This window comes from Thunnus maccoyii, chromosome 22 (assembly GCF_910596095.1).
Source record: "Thunnus maccoyii chromosome 22, fThuMac1.1, whole genome shotgun sequence".
NCBI classification, from domain to species: Eukaryota; Metazoa; Chordata; class Actinopteri; order Scombriformes; family Scombridae; genus Thunnus; species Thunnus maccoyii.
Genome location: NC_056554.1, coordinates 8,547,713 through 8,568,910, shown reverse-complemented (window position 1 = coordinate 8,568,910; position 21,198 = coordinate 8,547,713). Strand labels below are relative to the sequence as shown.

Genomic DNA, 21,198 nt, shown 5'->3' with positions numbered 1-21,198 from the left:
GATGGTTATTTTCGTCACACAGTAATAGAGTGATACACAGTGTGAGAAAGAGTGAGAGCACACAAACACACAAACACACACACACACACATTGCTAGCATGGGGTGGCTGGGCTCCCGGATAGGCAGACAGATTTTGAGAAATGAGTTGGACGGCGATGGCTCCCCGACTTGGCTGGCTGACCACATGCCCACACAGAAATTTATAAACCGTGAGAGATTGATCAGAAAAATGATAATGAGCACCTGGCAGCGTGTCCTAGAGGGATAGAGGGAGGACAGGAGGGAAAGGAGGTAACAAGGAACAGATCTGATCTAACACAGTGATAAGCGGCAGAGGGAAAAGAGTGAGAGGGTGAGAGATAGGGAATGATGGCGAGTGGAAAGGAGGGAGGGAAGGAGCAACGAGGAACAAAAAAAAAGGAAAGGAGGAACGATGGAGGAAAGGAAATGGGGAAGGAAGTGATGGGATGGAGATAGAGAGGATGTTCCCTTTGCCTTTCTCTGACTAAACTAAAAGACTAACAAAAGAACCAAGGTCATTAGAAAGTTGGAGGTCTAAGTGGAGACATTACAGTGAGGACAGATGGAAAATTGTCCATCTTGACATGTACTTGAACACATTGTACTTATGTCATCAAAATCTATGGAAATTTGGCCTCATTAGTGACAGTGAGCAGCAGGACTTTCCAACATGAGGGTACCGGGGGCTTTTCCTGACAATATTTCAACTTTACTACAATAAAAACTCATGTTGAATAAAAACCTTTGTCCAACAGATAACAGGAACAAAGCTTCCTAAAACCAAAAACATATTTCTCTTCTGGTACAGGTTCAATAAATAAGACACAAAGGGCCTCATGCAAGAAGCACTCGTACAAACAGATTCATTCTGAAAAAGCACGTACGAGTGATTTAAGAACACTTGTGGCATTCTCAATTTTCTTGTACTTTCTCTCAGATATGAATAAAATTTACGAGTGGTTCAGGCCTGTCATAGGCTATGTGTCATGGGATCATCTCTGCCTTTCTTCACTGAGGAGAAACACTTGTTTGATATACAATTATAATGTCCTAATCTGAATTAATTTTGAGTTTAAATATGATACCAAAATTAACAAAAAAAATGAATATATCAGTAAAACAAGCATTCTGTTTACCATATTTTCATCATCAAGGCTGCTAATTTACTTAAAAGGTTTGTAGATTTTATCTACAAGATTTTTATTGCATATTTTGGCACAGCAACTTCTACGTTTCAGTAGTTTTTAGGAAACTTCTCTCACTCTGACAGCTGCCTCTGTGTCTCTCTGCAGGTCTCGGTCCAGTATCATGTTGCGTTGCAGCTGACAGTGTAACATCACCTGTAGACTATAATATTCTCCTCTAATATCTCTGTGCCTGGCCTGTCACATCCCTTGACTGCCTCCAATCACGGAGCTCTTTGCTTGAGAAAGATGTCTTTTAGCATCTAACGTCACGTCAAATCATTCCCCTTTATTTCTGTCAGAGTGCAGAGCTGCTCTGATGACATGTTAGAGCTGGATTCATATTTTCTAATTGTTTCGGGTCTCTTACTGTCACTCCTAAATTTGTTATGTGTTTGTCATCTGATTTCTGAAAGCAGGACTTGAAGCTGAGCAGCCTTTTTACTTCTTTGTTAACTTGTTGTGAATGAAACTCACTCACAAACGGAGCGGAATATGGAGCCTTATATGACGATTTTAGGGTTGTGGATTATGTTAATGATCAAATCTCACAAACGCGCACCTCATCATGAACAGGAATGTCACCTGGCTGAAACGAGCAATTTACGACAAGTTCAGGCACTTAACAGAGTTTGTTGAATCCCATGTAGGATTTTCTTTCCTCTTATTGCTTTGTGTATGAACAAATATAAGAGAACAATAAGAAAACATTCATGCATGAGGCCCAATGTTACTTAGTGAGTTTTAGAGTTGATTGTAGGTATATTTGTTCACTTTGAACAGAGCGAGCCTATCAGTTTACCCTCATTTCCAGTTTTTATGCTAAGCTAAGCTAACCACATCCTGACTCCAACTCTGTGCTTTATGCACTGACAAAAGATTGATTTCACTCTTGGGGAAAAAAGTAAATAAGCATATTTCCCAAAATGTACAACTCTTCCTCCTTTAATGTTAACTTAAGACTTCAATGTTGCTGCTTCAAAGAATAAGCCCTCAAGAAAGAGAGCTGTAAAGTCTCTGGGAGTAGCTTATTTCAGCTTAGTCAGGTTATTATTCAAAATTCACACTATTTGTACCACTTCTCAGCTCAGTGTATGGAGACACACTGCAATACACTCATGAATTTAAATGTACAGCAGCCAGGACACAAGCTTTTCATTGTATGGAAACACTGGTGGTATTTTAATGCATATGAGCGCAAATTCTTTGAATCCTTGAAAACGTTCTTTTTGTTGGCAGATGAGATTTAAAAAATGGGCATTTGCATGAAGTTGGAGCACAGATTTTAAAAAATAATTTTACTCCTTTGTAAGAGTCAAGCTCCATAATGCAATTAAGTAGCTTTTTTTTGTTAGATCCTCCTTGATCGTGTCTTTCGAACTCCAGGCTCTCTGTAAAAAAATTGTAATCTTCAAAGACCAAGCTGACACAACTGACATCAACATCAGGGTTATTTTCCCAGACTTAAGAAAGCTCCTTGAGAGCCACAGAGGACTTCATACAATGCAGGCTTTCACAGGTTGAATGGTACTTCTCATGATGATTAACCTGAGTCTTATGTGTAAAATTCAGAAGTCATAGTTGATGCTCTTTACCTTGGCTACTTTGATGATGTCAGGAATATGCAGGTATGCGGCAACAGGTGGCAGGCCTTTCCCGATGAGGTAAGCCTCATCTGCCTTCTGCCTGTGAAGACAAGTGCAAAGGATTAACATTAACGAGATGGGAAGGGGGGGGGCCAGGAAAAACAAGCAAAATACACAGATGTGCATCAAGCTCTTGAGCACACAACAATAAGGGTTACATGACAGCATTTCCAAGCTCAGAGAAAACTAGGCAGCAGTATTCAGGTAAATAAAGAACACTACACTTATTCAAATCGGGACGCCAATCAGCCTTTTTTTAGGTTAAATGTTATATATGGAGAATGACAGAGAAAGTGATGACAACGTGGGAAAGGAGGAGCAAAGGGAAAAGAATGAACAAGGGAGGATAGGCAGAACCAGATGGAAGATAACAAGATTTAACCATCAGTGATAGACATTTAAGAAATAATTAGAAAAGCACCGGGTAAAGCAGATAAGGATGTTTGTGCATGTGAACTAAGGTGCATGATTACCTGAACATAATGTAATGTCCCTACTTAACACCAACAACAAAACAAAGAGCTGGACCACAGCACTGGCGAGAAGGAAAATGCGCCCAAGTTTCCTTTAATTGCTATTAGAACAACAGTCGATATCCTGCAGTGGCAGCCGAGCAGAAGACATCTGCCTGTCACATTTTCTTTATTTAAACCACCGCAGGGTTATTCTGCTCCAGTGTAGCAGAGATAAGTACCTGTGCATCTGTCCAGTGTCCTGCTCGGAGTAGATGGCCACGGTCCGAATCCCCAGTTCAGTGCAGGCTCTGAACACACGGATGGCGATCTCACCTGGAGGATGAGAGGAAGACATGTGAGGAAAACATGTGAGGAAAATGTCCATCCATCCATCCAATGAATGTAATGTGTGGATGTGAATTTGTCTTAATTTTTTTATGTATAGTTTAACAGACTTTATGTATGTATGAAGGGAGGTTGTAGTTCTCACTGTTTAATAATTTAAGCGCTCACTTCATATGATTTTATCGACATCCTGTAGCATCGGCTCTATTTTGAGACTAATGCCTCCACAGAGAAAAAAAAAAACTAACTTTGAATTTTTAATGCCATTCGTGAGATGTGAAAACAAGACAAATCCATCTAGTGTACTTCATCACACTGTGCAAAAATATCAACAGACACTGCAACAAGTCAACTGTTTTTTTCTAAAGTTTGAGAACACAGAGTGTAAAAATTTGAGCTTTAGACAAGCAAAACACTGCCTGCCTTTCATCTTGCCGTCACAAGAGCCAAACAGTGTTTTTTCCAAGCAGCACACATTCTTTGAGGGGTAAAAAAAAAAAAAAAAAAAAAAGTTTAGTCACTGAAAACTAGCAAGATGTGTTGTTCTTGCTTGAAGGGGAGGACAGTGTTCAAACATTTGAGAAGAGTTAAAAAGAGTAAGAAAAGGCAAGCAAGAAAGAAAGTGAATTCTGGAGAAGCAGAACTGCAGGAACATGAAAGGATAGAAAAATTAAAGAGGACAGAGGAGGAGAGGAGATGGTATGAAAAGTCAGAAGAAATGTAAAGATTTAAAGTGAGAAATCTAGAGAATGTAAGCTCAGAAAATACAGAAAAATAATTAGAAAAGAACAATGCAAAAAAGAGAAAAAGGATATAAGAGGTTTAAAGAACAGAGGTGCTAAAAGAAAACGCGGTTTGGCAAGTTTAACAAAGTGACAAAAGCATTGAGGAGACCAGAATAGCAGTGGCGGTGAAAGAAAGAGAGAAATGGAGTGAGGAATGAAAAAGAGGGAGAATGAAAAGGAGCAAAGTCACAGGGGGCAAAAAGAAAGACAGCGAGTGGCTCAGAGGAAAATCACATGTGACAAGTGCTGAAAAAGACAGCTAGTGCAACGGGAGAGAGGAGACCAGATGAGGAGAAGAGAGGAAAAGGAGAGCAAAAAAAAAGGAAAGGAGAGGAGAATATTAGTGGAAGAGCAGAGAAGCAATGGCAGAGAGGAGATGTGCTTGGTGAAGTGGAATCTGGGCTGATATGATATGATGGTCCAGTCTCTCTCTTCATCACATACACACACACACACACTCGCCAAAGCCCAGCATGGTCCGGTGCACTCCAGTGTGATGAATGTGATCTAATGTGGTGTTGATATCGTGTCACGCCGATGTGAAGGAAAGAGATTGACGGAAAGCCCTGCTGTGTGAGAGAGTGTGTGTGTGTGTGTGAGAGAGAGTGTGTGGCAGAGACCACAATCTATTTGGATCAAATTGATGGATTAAGAGCCTTTATAGCCGGGTGGATGTGAATCTATGCATATGCACAATGCAGGTGCATTCTATGCAGCAGGAGGCCTATAGGGTACCACATGTGTCCGTAGTTGTGGTAGTAATGGTATTGGAAACTCATGCACCAACCAATCAATCAATCAGAGATACTGAACCAAATCAAGCATTTACAGTCCACAGGAATTAATTTAATGGGAGACTCTTATAAGCAATTAGAATAAAACGCATGAATAGATTTATTTGTCACTCAAATCCTGCCCGTCACCTGACACAGTCACTATAATTGCGAACTGACGGCCTCTCTGGACAGCATTAGCATAACGGGGGGGGGGGGGGGGGTCGGGCAATTATAAGCACTACCAAAGCAAGCAGTGATGTTCACGCCAAGTGTAACGACCATACTGGTGACTGCTTAGTGTTTAGAAAACTCTGGGCTTCTCTATAATTATGTTTCCATTCAGACTGCAATCACAGTAATGTAGACTCCACTTATGGTGATTTCTAGCAGCTTAGAAAGGAATAAATACATATATTTATCTATTCATGGGTCCAATGTTGTAGACAAAAAAAATATATCACGCATGCTTTGAATGTAGAGACCTCTTATTTTATATCAGTTTTTATAACCAGTAATATTTAAATCTCCTCGGGGACATTATGTAAATCACAGAATTAAAAAAAAAAACTAATAAATAAACCTTAACTCAGCTTTGTGGTATACAAAGTGCTGTGCTAGTTGATGAAATTTTGTGCTTTTGGGTTACAGCAAACAAAGACAGTTTGTGCAGCCACCCACATGCAATGTGTGCTTAAATATTAGCATGTGCCAAGGCAAACTAGATGTTGGTCATTAAAAATTAAGAGAGTCTGTTCTTTTGCCTCAGGAAGATCTAGAATGTCATAACGTTTTTCTTACATTATAAATGAAACGGCATTAAACTCTATTTAATTCAACTGCTCTATCTAAACTGCTTGTCTTCTTCAGCAGTGAGTTAACACTTTCGGAGCGTGGATGGGGGGGGGGGGTCTTACCTCTATTAGCCACCATGACTTTCTTGATTGGTCGATACTCGTTCTGTGGGGCAGAGTGGGCAAAGCGGGAGAGGAGACACACTCTCCTCACGGCCAACAGGCCGAGGCCGCCACGGACTCCGACGTACCTCAACATCCTGAATGGAAAAAAAAAAGAAAATGTTTTTACATGGGACATGTCTCTTAAACTGTGAATTAACAACAAGTGAAAGGAAAGGGAGACAGACATGCTAGACGGAGATGGAAACACTTATCTGGGAATTGGTGAATTTTCAGAAACACTCTCAAACACACACATTCATACACAGATAAAACATTAATATGCTTTTTGTGACATGATACCCAACAAGTTCTCTCTCGTAAGTGCTACACGATATAAAAAATGCAAGACAACACAACAGCCAACTAGCCATGTCTGAGTCATTATATCTAGAAGAAACAACCCTAACCTATAACTCATACTTTCTTGCAATCTCTACATAGTAACCCGTTGGCTAAGTTCAGTTTCCCAGCTGAAAAAGATGCTTTAAGGAAAATAATTAGAGTGAGGATGATTATGCTTTGAAAATGATTAAACAAGAGGTGTGAGCCCTGTTTAAAGAGATTAAGTCTACTAAAGCGCCAGACCCTGTTAAGTTGTTGCCTAGGGTCGTGTGTGCCTTTCGTCTGTATGGTATTTTCAAAGGTTTTAATTGGTGCTCTACTGATTTTTAGAAGGAATCCTGGATTATTTCTGCTAAGAGAGCTGTAATATGTATTAATTATCTGAGACCTGTGCCCCTGATTTCTGTTGAAAGTTTTGAAAGACTTTTAGAAAATCCATGAAGAAGCAATTTGGCCCTAATTTGGTTTGCTTGCAGGGTGGCTGGTAGCATAGAGGATGTCATTCTGTTTAAGTTAGAGAACATCTTTGCCTATCTTGAGCCTTTGAAAGTGGTCACTATAGAAAAATCTCATTTCTGCTCTAAAGTCATATATATCATATATATTATATGACTCAGCCGCATATGAGTCAGAAGCTATTAGATATTTTTGGTTAGATACTGAAGAATTTTCATAAAAAGAAATGAGCTGATTATTTGATGATTCAGAGATCTAGTATAAAAATAAATATTATGAAATGATCTCTAATAATCAAGAAAGACCACACAGACAGTCTATAAAATTAAACCACATTAATATTGGGACAGGAGGACACTTAAGAATTAGTTGATGTCATTGATAACTGATATTGAGTGTATGGACTTGCTATCTACTGAGAGACTGAAGAGACTAAAGAGTCATACTCAAAATTATTCCAAGAAAGCAATATCAGCATTGTGATTTCAATAATAAAAGAAGGAGGGAGTTAGAAAGCCAATCAGCTGCTGCTCCGCTTACCAGTACCCAATCAGCTGCAGGTGTTTCCAATTAAAAACAATGAGTTTCTGGTGTCTGGCACTAAAAACTGCCCCCATTTGTCCCATTTGTGGACTTAATGGTAGCAAAAAACAACAAACTTTCCAATATTTATCTTTCAAATACAAAACCAACTTTGTCCACAGGCTGTATCACTTTGATGAATTAATATGGAAGACTGAACAACTAGAGACACCAAAGTCTGTCTTAAGTTCACTGTCAGTTGAGCAGCTCTGTTTTTTTCCCCCTCACTTGGTTTTTGGACTGCACTCAAGCAAAGAGACCATCCAACTACAAGAACATGAAAAAGGCAACTTCTTCATTAAACAAACACATACAGAAACATCCCATTCATTACCCCTCACACTGGCAGGATTGTTTACTAGCATTTACCCTAACTTATCCCCTAATTACTCTCTTACCAAACAAACACAAACAAACTTACCACAACCACATAAGTGCAACATGGTAAGGTACACAAGACATTAATAAATACACACATGCAAACAGTCCACAACTAATAAACTACCTCCTCAACGAGAAGGTAAGTGCCTCAGTCACCCTGGGAATGTGGCAGCTTTACTGATGGGAGATGTTTGATAGTGAACCTGAGCCTGCAGAGGTGGAAGCTTCTTCTTCTGGTCCCACTATGAAGCTGCACCTCACTGACAGTCCTTTGCTGCCACACTGTGGTCAAACACCAGCGATGCCGTCAATGGAGACCACAACTATGAGAGGTACCACTCCTTGGAAATTCCTCGATTTAAACAAAGACTGATTTGGCAAGATGTGTTTAACACCAAGTTTGGCTTATAATACACTTCAGCACTCAAGCAGTACATGAAAAACAACTGCAAAGGTCATATCTTAAACTATAAGTTAGACATGACCTGAAATCACAATGAGGGCTGGCATCTTCTTCAAACATTCAACTGGTGATAACATAAAAGAATTCTCTATATTTTTAAGTCAAGTGAAGTCTCATTATGCACAATCACTTCCTGTTTGTAACCAGTGGCTTCAGAGTTTCACTGAAAAAGGTTAACTACCACATGTGTCCTGTACAGATTTAAAGATAATGTGTCTACAGTCCAAATTTTCACTGTACTTGTCCTTTATTGCAGCATACACATGATGGCACAGAAAAGTCAACTAATCGCATAGGTCAGTTCACCTGTTTTGTGCAGTGGATAGCTGACTTTAACCTTGTATCCAGTGCATGCTGGGATAATCTGCAGCCTTATCCCAGCATGCACTGGGGTGAAAGGAAGAAAAGTCACCAGCCTGCAGTAGACCACACAGACAAATGATGAAACTCAATTATACAAATCTAAAAATTACTTTGGGTGTACAACATCAGGCTCCCACTCAAACATGTCTGTGATATGTAATATAATAATATTAGATATAATATCTTATTGCAAAAGAGGAGATTATGTGGACTTGAGGAAAGATTGTGGACAGACTGGTGAGAGACTAGATCACCCAGATTAGATGGCGTGAAACAAATAGGTCAGAGGTAATGTTTTTACTGAAAATCCTGTTCTCATTCTGACCTGTTTTTATTTTGGATTGGCAATTTTAAATATGATTATGTGTAACTTATCATCTTGGCACATGAAGGAATGAACAATTGACTATAAAGAAATGAGATTTAATGAATGAATGCCTTGAGAGTGTCTGAAGACTGCAGGCAGTCTTCAGACACTCTCAAGGCTCGAAGCTCGGGCTGAAACAGGATAGACACAAAAGCAACAGCGTCACAATATGAGACAGATAGAGTTTCACAAGGCCTGAATACAACAAGGAGACAACAGCAGAGCATAGAGGGGCAAGAATAATACCCCAGACAGATCAGCTAAAACAGGTCAAATATTATCTGTGTCCTCCATAAACCTTACCTCTCCAATACTGCTGGACTGCAACCAAGTATTTTTATTCTAAACTAGGGACAAGTAGGCTATAATATTCTCTGATAAAACAATGCATATATACTGTATATTAGTAATGTAGATATGAGGGTTTAGCAGGAAGAGGTATTATTATTCTCTCTGCCAAAAAAGACAAATAAGTTAGGAAAACTGTAATGCAACTTTTAAGGCCCGGTTAAAACTACTTTTAAAATATTTACTACGTATTACAATAATCAACTGTCCTCTCACTATATAAATATTGTAATGACAATATATTAAAACTGTATACAGCTCTAACTATAATCTGAACTACTGAATGGGTGTCAGAAGGAAAATAACATTTTTATTATCTGTGTCTTAAAAAGGGGACCCAGGAGCAACATACAATTATTTAAGGATTTAATTAATAATAATAGGCAACAGCCAAATGACTGTAAATTTGAAGCTGCAGCCTGTTATCTAAAATATTCTTTGATCTCCCCATAAATGCTGGAAATCTACCAGACACTGTGGCCTGCAGAGCAGAGAAACTTCCTCACCAGAAATCATGCGGTGACGATTCTGCAGCCATATGCTAAAGTTGTCCTTGTAAACAATAATCGATCTAATGACAGAAAATCCACCCAAATAGGCTACAGTTCAATGTGAAGTGGAAAACAAACATATTTCTCTAAGCAGAGTTCAAGTCGGTGATGACTGACTGGAAGCGTGACACAAATTATCTGGATTATACCTTTCTTGATATTTGTATAATGTTTGGTGCTATACTACTCAGTAGAAAATATGCCACAAATAGGAAATGATTAGAATATTTAGACATGAGCTTAAATATAGATTATTTTGTGATACATTTTTATAGTGATAATTAGAAATGAGTCTGTGAAACAAATCTCTTTACTAACTTTGGGAAAATACAGAGTGCTATAAAGTTAGACTTAAACAAATCACAACAACAGTTAAATAACTACTGAACATGACAAGAGGAAAAAACAACAAACAACAAACTCTTTTCTCTATATATGTCAACATTTATTTCATAACTTCTGTCTTCAATTTATCTTCTGTTGTTCATACATTTCATTCTCATATTATGTGGTTTCCCTCTCTCTTTGACACCATTATTCAATAGTTTTGCAATGTAGGACAAAACTCGTGTTCTAGCACTGAAGGATAAAATTATCACAGCAAGTGGTTCACCAGTAGCATGACATGCATTGCCAAAAGGCAATGAGGCAAACTCGAGGATAAATGGTGGTATGAAAGGAATGTCAAATGGTTGGGACACCCACAACTTCAGGGTAATTCTGGTTTTAGTGCCTTGTATTGATGGTTTGCTTTGGTTTCTGACACTGGTGAATGCTACAGGATTTAGCCTGTGAGCTAAAGGAAAGAGGGAAAATAACAAGATCCTGTGTGCATGCCTGACCTTCTTTTTTAGGTGTTATCCTACTCCCAAAGCTGAGGGTGTGTATTCTGAATGTCTCACTTTCGCAATACATAACTGGTGAAAATTAACCTTTTGTGGTCTTGGAGTGATATCAATTTTCTCAGAGTTACAGTTGATACTGTAAATGTTGAATGCGCAGGTAAACACTGAAACCTCTCAAACCACCCATCCTTAATGAATGCACTCCTATCCTGCACTTCACACTGATGAAAATGTATTGCTTTTCTCAGCACATGTGCACTCACAGGAGGAAAATGTGGTCAAGGACGCAACAAAAATGACACACACAGTATTCTAGCAAACTGTCTTTACTGAGAAATAAGAAAATACCACGTGGCAAGTCAGACAACTCAGACACCATTTGTTGTTGACTCATGCACAGTAATATGGAGACACAACAGACTGGCAGCTTTTGATTATAAGTTTCTGTCGGCCTCCGATGTAATCCATGTTGAATCAACAGGACCGGTGTGAAAAGCTTGATCTCATTGTCTTTTCTGAAATCTAAAACATTGGCAAACTGCCCCCTGTCATTTGATCAAACACAAGTCCAAACTCCAGCCTGCTCTGAGACAATCAAGATTACGTCACTGTCCTGTGTTTTTATTGCATGTGATGATGAATGAGTGAATGAATGAGTCCGATGCTAGTTTGATACAATAAAATACAATAAAACTTTAACTTGCAACTTGCAAAGTATGCAGTGTAGAACAGACAGCACAACATAACTTCCTTAACAACTACAACACTGCTAACAAATGTAGCTTTATCCTGCAGCGCTGAGCAAACACAACCATCAACTGTCAGTCAATTTATTTCAATCATGATAGGCAACCTGACTGGATCACAGCTCTGTGACTCTTTCAGTGTTGACAAACAGAACATGTCATTTCAAATATTGGCTGATAGCCTTTCAGCCTCTCTGATCAAACTCCATCTGTTACACATTCACGCCACGGGGAAAAAAAAATCCAAGTCATTCACATAACTTTTCTTGCTTTGTTACACAAACACACAACGTTCTAACATAAAATCTCTTTCAGATGGATTATAAGGCTTACGCTAGGCTCAGTTTTGTCCAATGACTAGTAAAGTAAGTCGGAGTGGGTCAGTGGACAGAAAACTCATGTGATTTGAAGGTTTACTATGCATGAAATCACACTGTATTGATTACACATTAGGTAGAGGCCAGACTACACAAGATGCATGTTAAGTAAATGACTAATGTCTCAGGCAGGTAAGGCTCATGTAAGGTAATTTTGGTATATTCAGGAACATTAATAGACTTTTCACATTTTAGAGAGTGCAATTTTTCTGGCATCAATATTACTGATCTGTTTTTTCGTAGATGGTAAAGTACTTCATGAACTGAGAATTCCTATCAAGTAATGAACACAAATGTTAAAAATATAGTAAATAGATAAATTAATACATAATATAACATCTAACATGCAAAAGCTTGAACCATTAGACAAAGTTTCCCCTGGTCCTTTTAACAGGTTTTTTAAAAAGGTCCCTACTGTGGCACAGGAATGTGACCTCTGCTTTTCACTGAGTCTAAGAAAATAAATGGGATAGTGGGGTAGGCTCCTCATTTCAGATAAGAGCAACCTATCTCACTTCAACCAGCCCATTAAAAATCAGTAATTTACCTCAGTTTCACAAGACTCAGACACAACTTTCCTGAAAAAGTTGTGTTCCTCCAGCTTCCCAGCATGGCAACGAACACAACTCTGTCCAGGGGGGCAGAAATCTGGCTGAAGTTATTCAGTAATAAATTGTAATTCCTCAAGATTTAACCTAGGAGCTTAAAAGGAGTTACAGACCTCTTGTTGTTGAATTTTCTTCACTTTGAGTTAATAAGAGAACTTGCAGTTCAGTTGATCGACAAAACAGTGAGAAAGCATTTAGGGATGTGCAGCATGTGACACTACTGCAGAGTGCACCAAGGATCTGTAGTGTCAGCACAGGACTATTCATTATAAGACACTACACTTGGGTGGTTGAGGAACTTCAATGGCTCTAGTTTGCTTCCAGACATCAATATGTATTTGACACTAGTAAGGCTTTCTAAAGTATGTTTCTCAACTATCTGTATTTAAATTGGTAAGCAACCAGCCACAGTATCTGCCTCTCATCTCAACAGGCACAGCATTGTGGAGCTGTTAAATAAAGCTTGTGGATAAACCTCCTCCACACCTCAAACCTGAATGCTAAAATAAGTTTCACAACTGCTGCAACATAAAACAAGTGCTGATTAAAATCATAGCGAGAAGGCCACGGAATGTGGATTCTTTATGCCAAAAGTACATTGTGATCCCTCTCTCTCTCCCTGCTGTCCTGTCTCATGTATGTCTTGTGTGTACAGAGGTTATTTCTGGTTCATACATTAACTTCTTAAAGATCAAAGTTCTAGTCTGCTTTGACGAACACACCAGGTGATATTGTGACACACAGACACACATAACTAGCATTAACTTTGCCCTAATTGTCTGATCATTGGACTAATATACATGGTTTTCTGTCCGCATTTGCGCAACAACAGAGAATCCTTTGTCGCAAATGTTTGATCGTTCAGAACAAAGAGAAGCCCTTATCTACTATGTGTGATTTTACCTTAATAAGACAAGCATGATATGTTACTATCTCTTTTACTACAGATAGTTCCTTGGTGATTTTAACTGTGTGTTCTGTCCACAGCACACACTTGGCAAGAAGATTATTTGACAATCCTTGCGGGTGTTCATCAAAACAAGGGCTGAGAGATAGAATAATCACAATCAACAAAAAAAATCGCTCTTGATTCAAGACACCACAATGAAGGGATATTATGAACAACTTGATCTAAAGCTTTTAAGACTGAAAAATGCTGAACATACTCACTGCTGATCTGATGATGACACTGTGTGAAATAATCAAATCCTAGAAACTATGTTTTTATCACCACATAACAGTAAATAGAAATATTCTAGATGGTTAGTGGATCACTTTGCAGATGTTTCCCAATAGTTCAGCCTGATATTTGATACTTTCAGATGCATTCAGTAATCTTTGAGATGTTCAAGTTATGGGTTGCCTAAAAGGAATTCACCTCCGTAGTAGCATGATGTACATTGTATCAGCAAATTTTCAGGTGAGGTATGTCTGACACCTGCTATACACCTAGAAACTAAAAAAAGATCCTGCACAGATTGCTGTGAAAATACAACTGAAAACAGCTGACAACCTACAATCACTGGTCTGAACATGTGACGTGACACAGACGTCTGGCCTCAACATGTTTAAACAGACCATTTTCCCACCACACACACACATGCCCATCTGACCAGGTAGACTGCTTGCTTATCTGGAAGGTAAAGTAGTGTCACACAGAATCCAAATGATTCCTGAATAAGTCATTTTGTCATTAGATGAGGAGGAAGGGAGAACAACAAAGATTGGAAAATGTGTGTGCATTCATCCACACTCCCTTCCTTCCTCCCTCCTTCCACCTCAGCAGTCCTACCTGCAGCTGACCTGATAGGTAGAATGGATGACTGTGTGTATGAACGTGGACAAAATAGATTAAGGCTCTTCAAACAGAACAAGCTAAAGACATTTTTCTTGCTTTTTTTTTTTTTTTAGATGTAACTTTTCCGTTTAAGGTAATGATATATAAAATAACTGGAGTCAAAGGCTCTGTGCAATGTATCATAGGTTTAATAATATAGTACAGGTCATATAGGAACCAGAAAATTGATGTAATTTCTTGCACAACAACCTGCAGGAATAAGGTTTACATAGCAAGAAAATAATGACAGGGCTGTTAGGAACTATAAAAGGCTGAGGTTTAAAAGGATACCAGTTATTCTAACAAACATGCTCACAGCAGCAGGAACAAGGTTATCGAGGCTGGCCGAGTGTTTATGTGGACAGATGCTTGTGACTGGACTGAAAAGTGGGTAGTGGTGGCATAAAGGTTAGATTATTGAGCTTGTGAACAGGTAGATCATGGGTTCGAATCCACAAGCAGTTTCAGAAACTCTGCCAAAACAACATGAACAAGAAACACTCTACACTCAAACAACAGTACTTGTATTTGTTAAGTGCAGTTTGTGGTACACTGAGAGGAATGTTAGTCCCAAATAAAACAGCTAAATTTTGCTCTTGACTTTCACTGTCACACCAGCTGCATAAACAAGATGCTTCAGCCTCCTGCTGCGACAGACTGACTCTTCTCAGCTACACAAAAGGATTGCTTGCATAATTCTTAAATCATTCCTTAAGTGCATGTTTCTGTCCTAGACACTTTTCCACATTTTTACTGTTTAACAAAGCCAGGAAATTATTCAACATGTTAACTTTTCAATGGTCTATCGCAAACATCAAGAACATGGACATTTTCTCTACATTTTTCAGCTAATTTCAACTTATAAATTACATAGAATTTCTTCGCTAGAAAGGTCTAGAAAGGTCTTCTTTTTGTGTTTGATTGTAAAACAGAAGCAGCAACAACCAGAGAACTGAACCAACCAGGAAGAGCGTAATGGCTCCTGAAGCTATTTGTATAAATTGACTTGTAAACTAGGCTAAATTCTTTTTAACTCTACGCGTAGAAAGGTCAATAAACACTTTAAAACTGCAAGGGAGAAATTTTTGCTCTCTTTATTACCAGTGGTTACCTGGAAGGGTCTTGTACTTAGCTGGTTATTAAACAGTTGAACATTGAGCTAATGTGGGTGAGGGGCTGCTAAGAGCATCAACGTTCTACTGATTATATAGCTACCCCCTTTTTAGACCCTATCTGACATCACAAAGCTTTGAGGGAAGAACAAGCTCAGATACTGATGATGCTGAACATTCATGTAGTGTTTCATGGTCCTGCTGTAAACCTGCTCAGCACAGTAGCCTCAAACTATCATCAACAATGAAATAGCACCTCCTGATCTGTTGTTCTTCCGGCTGAAATGGAGCATAACACGAGGACAGTCAAGTTTAAACCACTGGATGTAAGATATAACCACTTTGTGCTCCACCGAAATGCATCTTTGAGTGTGTGGAAGATTTCCACTCATCACAGCTCTTTGCTAAATTGTGCTTTGACAGTGTGAAAAAGAGAAGGTCTAGTGTTTCCCAGGGTGTATAAATAATGCTATTTTTTACTCTTTATTTCCTGGGAACCCTAACAACAGGTCAGAACCCCAATTAGCTAACAGTCCTGAAGTACCAAAAAATGCTGAGGGAGCGACAGAGCTCTGCACCAATGCATACTGTGCAGTGTTTTAGGTAGGTTAGTATTTAATGTTTTATTAGGCTATAACTCAACAAAACTCAGGTTTAGTCTAATTTTAAGGGCAAACAGGACAAGATTCAGGAGAGCTGCTTGTAATTCAGGACTTTCCCAAATTTGTAATTGTAAAATGTAATTATTTAGTTATTAAATCAAACACTACTTGCAACCGCTGCCTTTTTTGATGATGAACTACATGATAACTCAAGCGTGTGCGCGCTGTAGACTGTCCGGGTGCTGCACTGCCCTCGCAGTTGAGTTCCACCTTTTTCGTTCCGTCAACATCAAGGTATAAACTAAATCATAGGAGATAAGAACCGAGATTCTTATGTGAATTGGTTTTTTCACCTACCCCTACAGTGAATGGCATATGTCCATCATGAGAAACTGTGACACACAAGGCCACAACAAACTTTTAAGAGACTTATGACAAAAAAAGTGACTGCCACCTTTTCCTGCCAGCATATTTCTGATCACAGCCCCGCTAGAGGCTCGCTTGTGACTTGACTCACTGCACAGCTCCCACAGGGCCTCCTTAAGCTCTGGGATGGTGCAGTTGTTCTGCATGTACCGCTGTTTGAGGCAGAGTAAAGGTTGCTTTAAGGATGAACAAACTGTACAGTCAAATGCTTCTGACACAACAGATACGCATGCACGGGTTCAAAGGTGAACGAGTAGAGAACAAATGTCTGCGACACAGAAATCAGTGAGAAAAATAAGGTCATCACACACATGGAGATAAACGCTCCTTTAATGTGTGACTTACAAGACAAAAAGGCAGGTTATGCAATCTACATGTTTCAACATGTTAACAGACATTTATATGTTCCATACATTGGCCCAAGGGGAAATGTAGTCCCTATGGTGATGCCTCCATATAAATACCTGCTTGAGGAGGTACACAGTAAAATGTTTTATTTAACCTTATTGTTGATACTGTAGGTGTTAAAGTAACATTGGTTACCTTTGACAAAAGCAGTCAGTGCTGCATGTTTTGTCATGGCTCCAACTTGTACTAATACAAAACTCCATTGAAAATGCCCCTAATTTTGCAATAGACCTCTTACAACAACCCTGAAGCCCTTTAACCTCACTTTGGGAACTCCTGCGTGAAGCTGCAGCTTTACGAGCACATTTAAGCAGACAAGGCTCAAAGCTAGCTATGACATAGCTTCCTAACAGAGTATAGCTAGCAAAGTAAATGAGCCAGTATTCACTTTATAAACAAGCTTTAAATGCACAGAGTTTGGTTCAGGTAGGCATACAAGTTACAAATGTCTTTCTCTGGCGACTGTTAGCAACTGTGCAGCTATGACAGTTGAACTCAGCAGCAGTAGCAACATCTGTTGACAGTAAGACACATGCAAGTAAGGCTATACATGTAGCCACTCAGACATATGTTTCAAGTCAAATGCACTCAGTGACACACACACAAGTGACACACACCCACACGACTCATTCATACTTGCACACACACATTACCCAGTCAGTACTCACATGCTGGTCCTGTCTTGGTATCCGCTGGCAGGTAACCGGACACTAAATGTAAACAGTCGACTATCACAGTATGTTTATGTGTGTGCGTTTGCTTCTTTGCTTGCTAACCACACACACACACAGACTCAGACACACACAATCACGGGCACGCCGCTGCTCTGAACAGGAAGAGGGAGATAGGGGGGTTTATATATACACACACACATACACACACACACATACACACACACACACACACACACACAGGTACAGACGGAAGAGTGACTTCGGGACGGTCGAGCGCGTCGACACACACGCTGTCAAACACACACACACACACTCTTCCTCAGTCTCTTATATGTAGTAAAGGAGCTGTGACTCTGAAGCTAGTTGCTAACTGCTGACTCTATTGTAGCTAACTCAGCTAGCAGTAGGCACCGTCTGTCTCGGTCTGGCGGATATAGCTACTGCGCCTGCTTCCCACTCCCTGTTAATCTCTCTCTCTCTCTCTCTCTCTCTCTCTCTCTCTCTCTCTCTCTCTCTCTCTCTCTCTCTCTCTCTATCTCCATAAGCTTCCCTCTCTCTTTGACATGACGCAATCGGACACGCCCCCTCCCCTCAGCTCTCAGCCAATCACAAAAGGGGGTTTGACAGCACGCAGTGAGCGGCACCATTTAAAGAGCTCGACACTATGTAAAGACACCACTTCACTACATCAAACAGTTACAATGTATAAATGTAATATTGTAGCGTGTTTCAGATCCTTTTCAGAGTATAAAAATTAATAACAAATGTATAAGGGAAATAATCCAGAATAATCCAGAGGTAGTAAACCTTCTCTGTATTTGTTTGGAATAACCTGTATATTGGTATAGACTGGAAAAAACATATGGTTATTACCCAGGATTTTATATTGTAATAATATTGCACAGGTGTTATCCAGTTAATTCAGTAATTGTAAAATATAGGCTAAATGTTGACCCTTTTTGTTCCTTCTGTCACCATACATATGAAACTACAATTCATCTTTTTTAGGGACTGTACCTTTAGTCAGACATTTTGATATAACTAATCTTTTTTTAAACAGAAAATTAGATCAAACTCAAACTCAAAATTGAATTTATTCTATTTGGGAGTCTTTTTTGCTGATGAAATGCCTGTAAATAGAATGTACGTTATAATCTTATTTCTTTATTAGCAAAATTCCACATACATGCCAGCAAATTTGCAAAACAGAAAGCTTTCTGTCTTCATGCCCTACTTAAAATCCTACCAGACACACTAAAATACTGCACAAACTCTAAAGCTGTGAAAACTATTATGTAATGAATTTGATTTGTAATTTATTTAATTTAATTTTGTTTGTGTTTGCTTTTAATTTTTATTTCTTTAATTATGTATTAATAAGTATACTACATTGCCTTGTCACTGTTGTTGGAATAGTAAAGTTTAAAAATTGAAAATAAAAATATTGCAGCGTGCTATGAAACATAATCTAAAGTAAAGTTCTGATGAGGATTACTACAAGCCATGAAGGCCAATGTGTAACACTGGAGGACAAGAAAGGGAATAGAAATGTTTTTTTTTTTTCTTCATTAGGCCTACGTTTTTTATTATTATAAAGTTAAATATAGCGTTTTCACAGGACACTGAAACGGAAGCAGTTAATGGAATTCAGCTATCATTAATTTTATTAATTACATCTGTTGTGACATGTCCAAATGTCTGTAAAAAGAAAAAAAAAAAGCTCATTAAGACATAGTGTCTCAAATAAACGTAAAATTAGAGGAGAAATAAAACTTATATTGGCAAATTTGCTTTGTTTTACTGGTCCCATAGACCTTTTTTAAGGCTGACATTTTGATACCAGAAAAGCACAAGTGACTAAAATTGCGTTTATATTAACAATTAATATAATTATTAATTATATATATGGTATCTATAAAAGTTTAAAAACCCACTCCAACCTGCCCAGTGTTTCCACTTACCTTAACCAAGCACCAAATGGCAGAAAGATAGAGTTAGCGGCTAGCTGCTGAACGTAGCCTAGCTAGCATTTAGCAGCAGAGCTACATATTTTCCTCAGAGCAAACAAAGCTAAAAGGAGAGTAAATAATGTACTTACATCCACCAGCAGGACAGGAAATTTCTTGCCTGCAGCAATGTGTAAATAATCAACCATTTTCTAATAGGTTTGACATGTTGACTTAAAAAGTGATGATATGTGTTCACAGTTTGTTTCTGCTGACCCCAGGTGGCAAAAAATACAGCTATTGTAGGTTTAATGGAACTGAGCAATCATCAATATAATTAGTTACACCTGTGCTTTTCCTGCAATGGTAGGTATTAATACGTAATTTTCTGTAATTTGATACTAATCAGAGGGGAAATTTTAGGCAGTGTTCAGTCACTTCCAATTAATTATTTCCATTTATTAGCATACCCTAGAGAGGAATTGGTCTGTGCACAGCAGGTCAGCTGCACATGCAAAAATATGAAATTTGTCCACAGAGAAGCATTTTATTTACCAATTATAAATAAATAATGAATGAATATTTACTTGGGGTTAAATGCAAAATCCAACCTAGCTCTTCGAATAATAAAAATCCTCTGGAAATCCACAACTACTTAAAAATTTCAACACAGCTAACTAAATTTAAATGAACTACCTGAAAGATTTGGCTCAGTAAGCCCTATAATTTGTATCAAATTTGTATCCAAGAAACGTCCAAGGAAATTATAAATACATGAGTCAGTGTGGTCTTTGTATGAATTTTAAGACCGGATTCAGTTGTGTCAATAAGATATGGGTGTTTTTCATTTATTTAAACTTTTTTTTTATTTGCTATTATGCTAGTGAATGAGGGCATGGCTATGCAAGTCACCTGTCTTGTCCTTTAGTACTAAAATGTGGGGGGAAAATTAAATTATTTCTTGTTTGTTTTAGTCCTGTTATTTCTCATGGACATTTACATTAAAATATCTAACACAACTTGATTTCCCTCTATGTTTAAATGTACTTATTTCCCATTTTCCCAATTGTATGATCATAAATGCATCATTTTGTTCTCCTCCTACATTTGTGTATAACCTTCCAGATTAAAATATTGGGTAAACTCTTCAAGTGAAACTTAAAGTGAAATGTGGAGAAAAGGAAGAGAGAAGAAGAGAGGAGAATGGAATAGTGAAAGTGAAATGTGGTGCACAGAATGAAAGAAAGAAAAAACATCTAATGGAGGAAACATGAAAAGGACAGGATTTGATTACAGGCTTTATCAGGTTCTTTCCCGTCGTGCTTTGTAATGTCGACAAAGGACACCTGCACTATTATCTCAAGAAGCACGCAACACAGTGACAGATCTGTGAGGACACTGAACTAAAGCAGTTGATTCTACCTCCTTATCCTAACATTGATCTTATACATGCTTACCCTATGCACCCATGCACCCTAATTTTAAGGGGAAATGCACCCAAAACTGTGATATTTCAACTATAATTGACAGTTAAGTTAAGAGGAAGTGTGTCTCCCAAAGCTGAAAATCATCCAGACTTGAATTAGCTATTTTTC

General features: G+C 38.5%; 1 protein-coding gene across 4 annotated transcripts in view; it reads right to left on the bottom strand.

Moving 5' to 3' along the window:
• Positions 1-19,864, bottom strand: part of LOC121889179 (pyruvate carboxylase, mitochondrial-like) — a 298,909-nt gene extending 279,045 nt beyond the window's left edge. The window contains exons 1-4 of one of the 4 annotated variants that reach the window (XM_042400939.1): positions 19,756-19,864; positions 6,128-6,264; positions 3,547-3,640; positions 2,802-2,892 (exon numbers count right to left, since the gene is read on the bottom strand). In XM_042400939.1, the coding sequence (XP_042256873.1) occupies positions 2,802-2,892; positions 3,547-3,640; positions 6,128-6,264; positions 19,756-19,757 (324 nt within the window). In that variant the 5' untranslated portion in view covers positions 19,758-19,864. Of the gene's footprint in view, positions 1-2,801; positions 2,893-3,546; positions 3,641-6,127; positions 6,265-7,970; positions 7,993-8,054; positions 8,162-17,651; positions 18,114-19,755 lie in introns of those variants that run through there. The other 3 variants (XM_042400938.1, XM_042400940.1, XM_042400937.1) reach the window with 3 other exon arrangements.
• Positions 19,865-21,198: the final 1,334 nt, after the last annotated feature.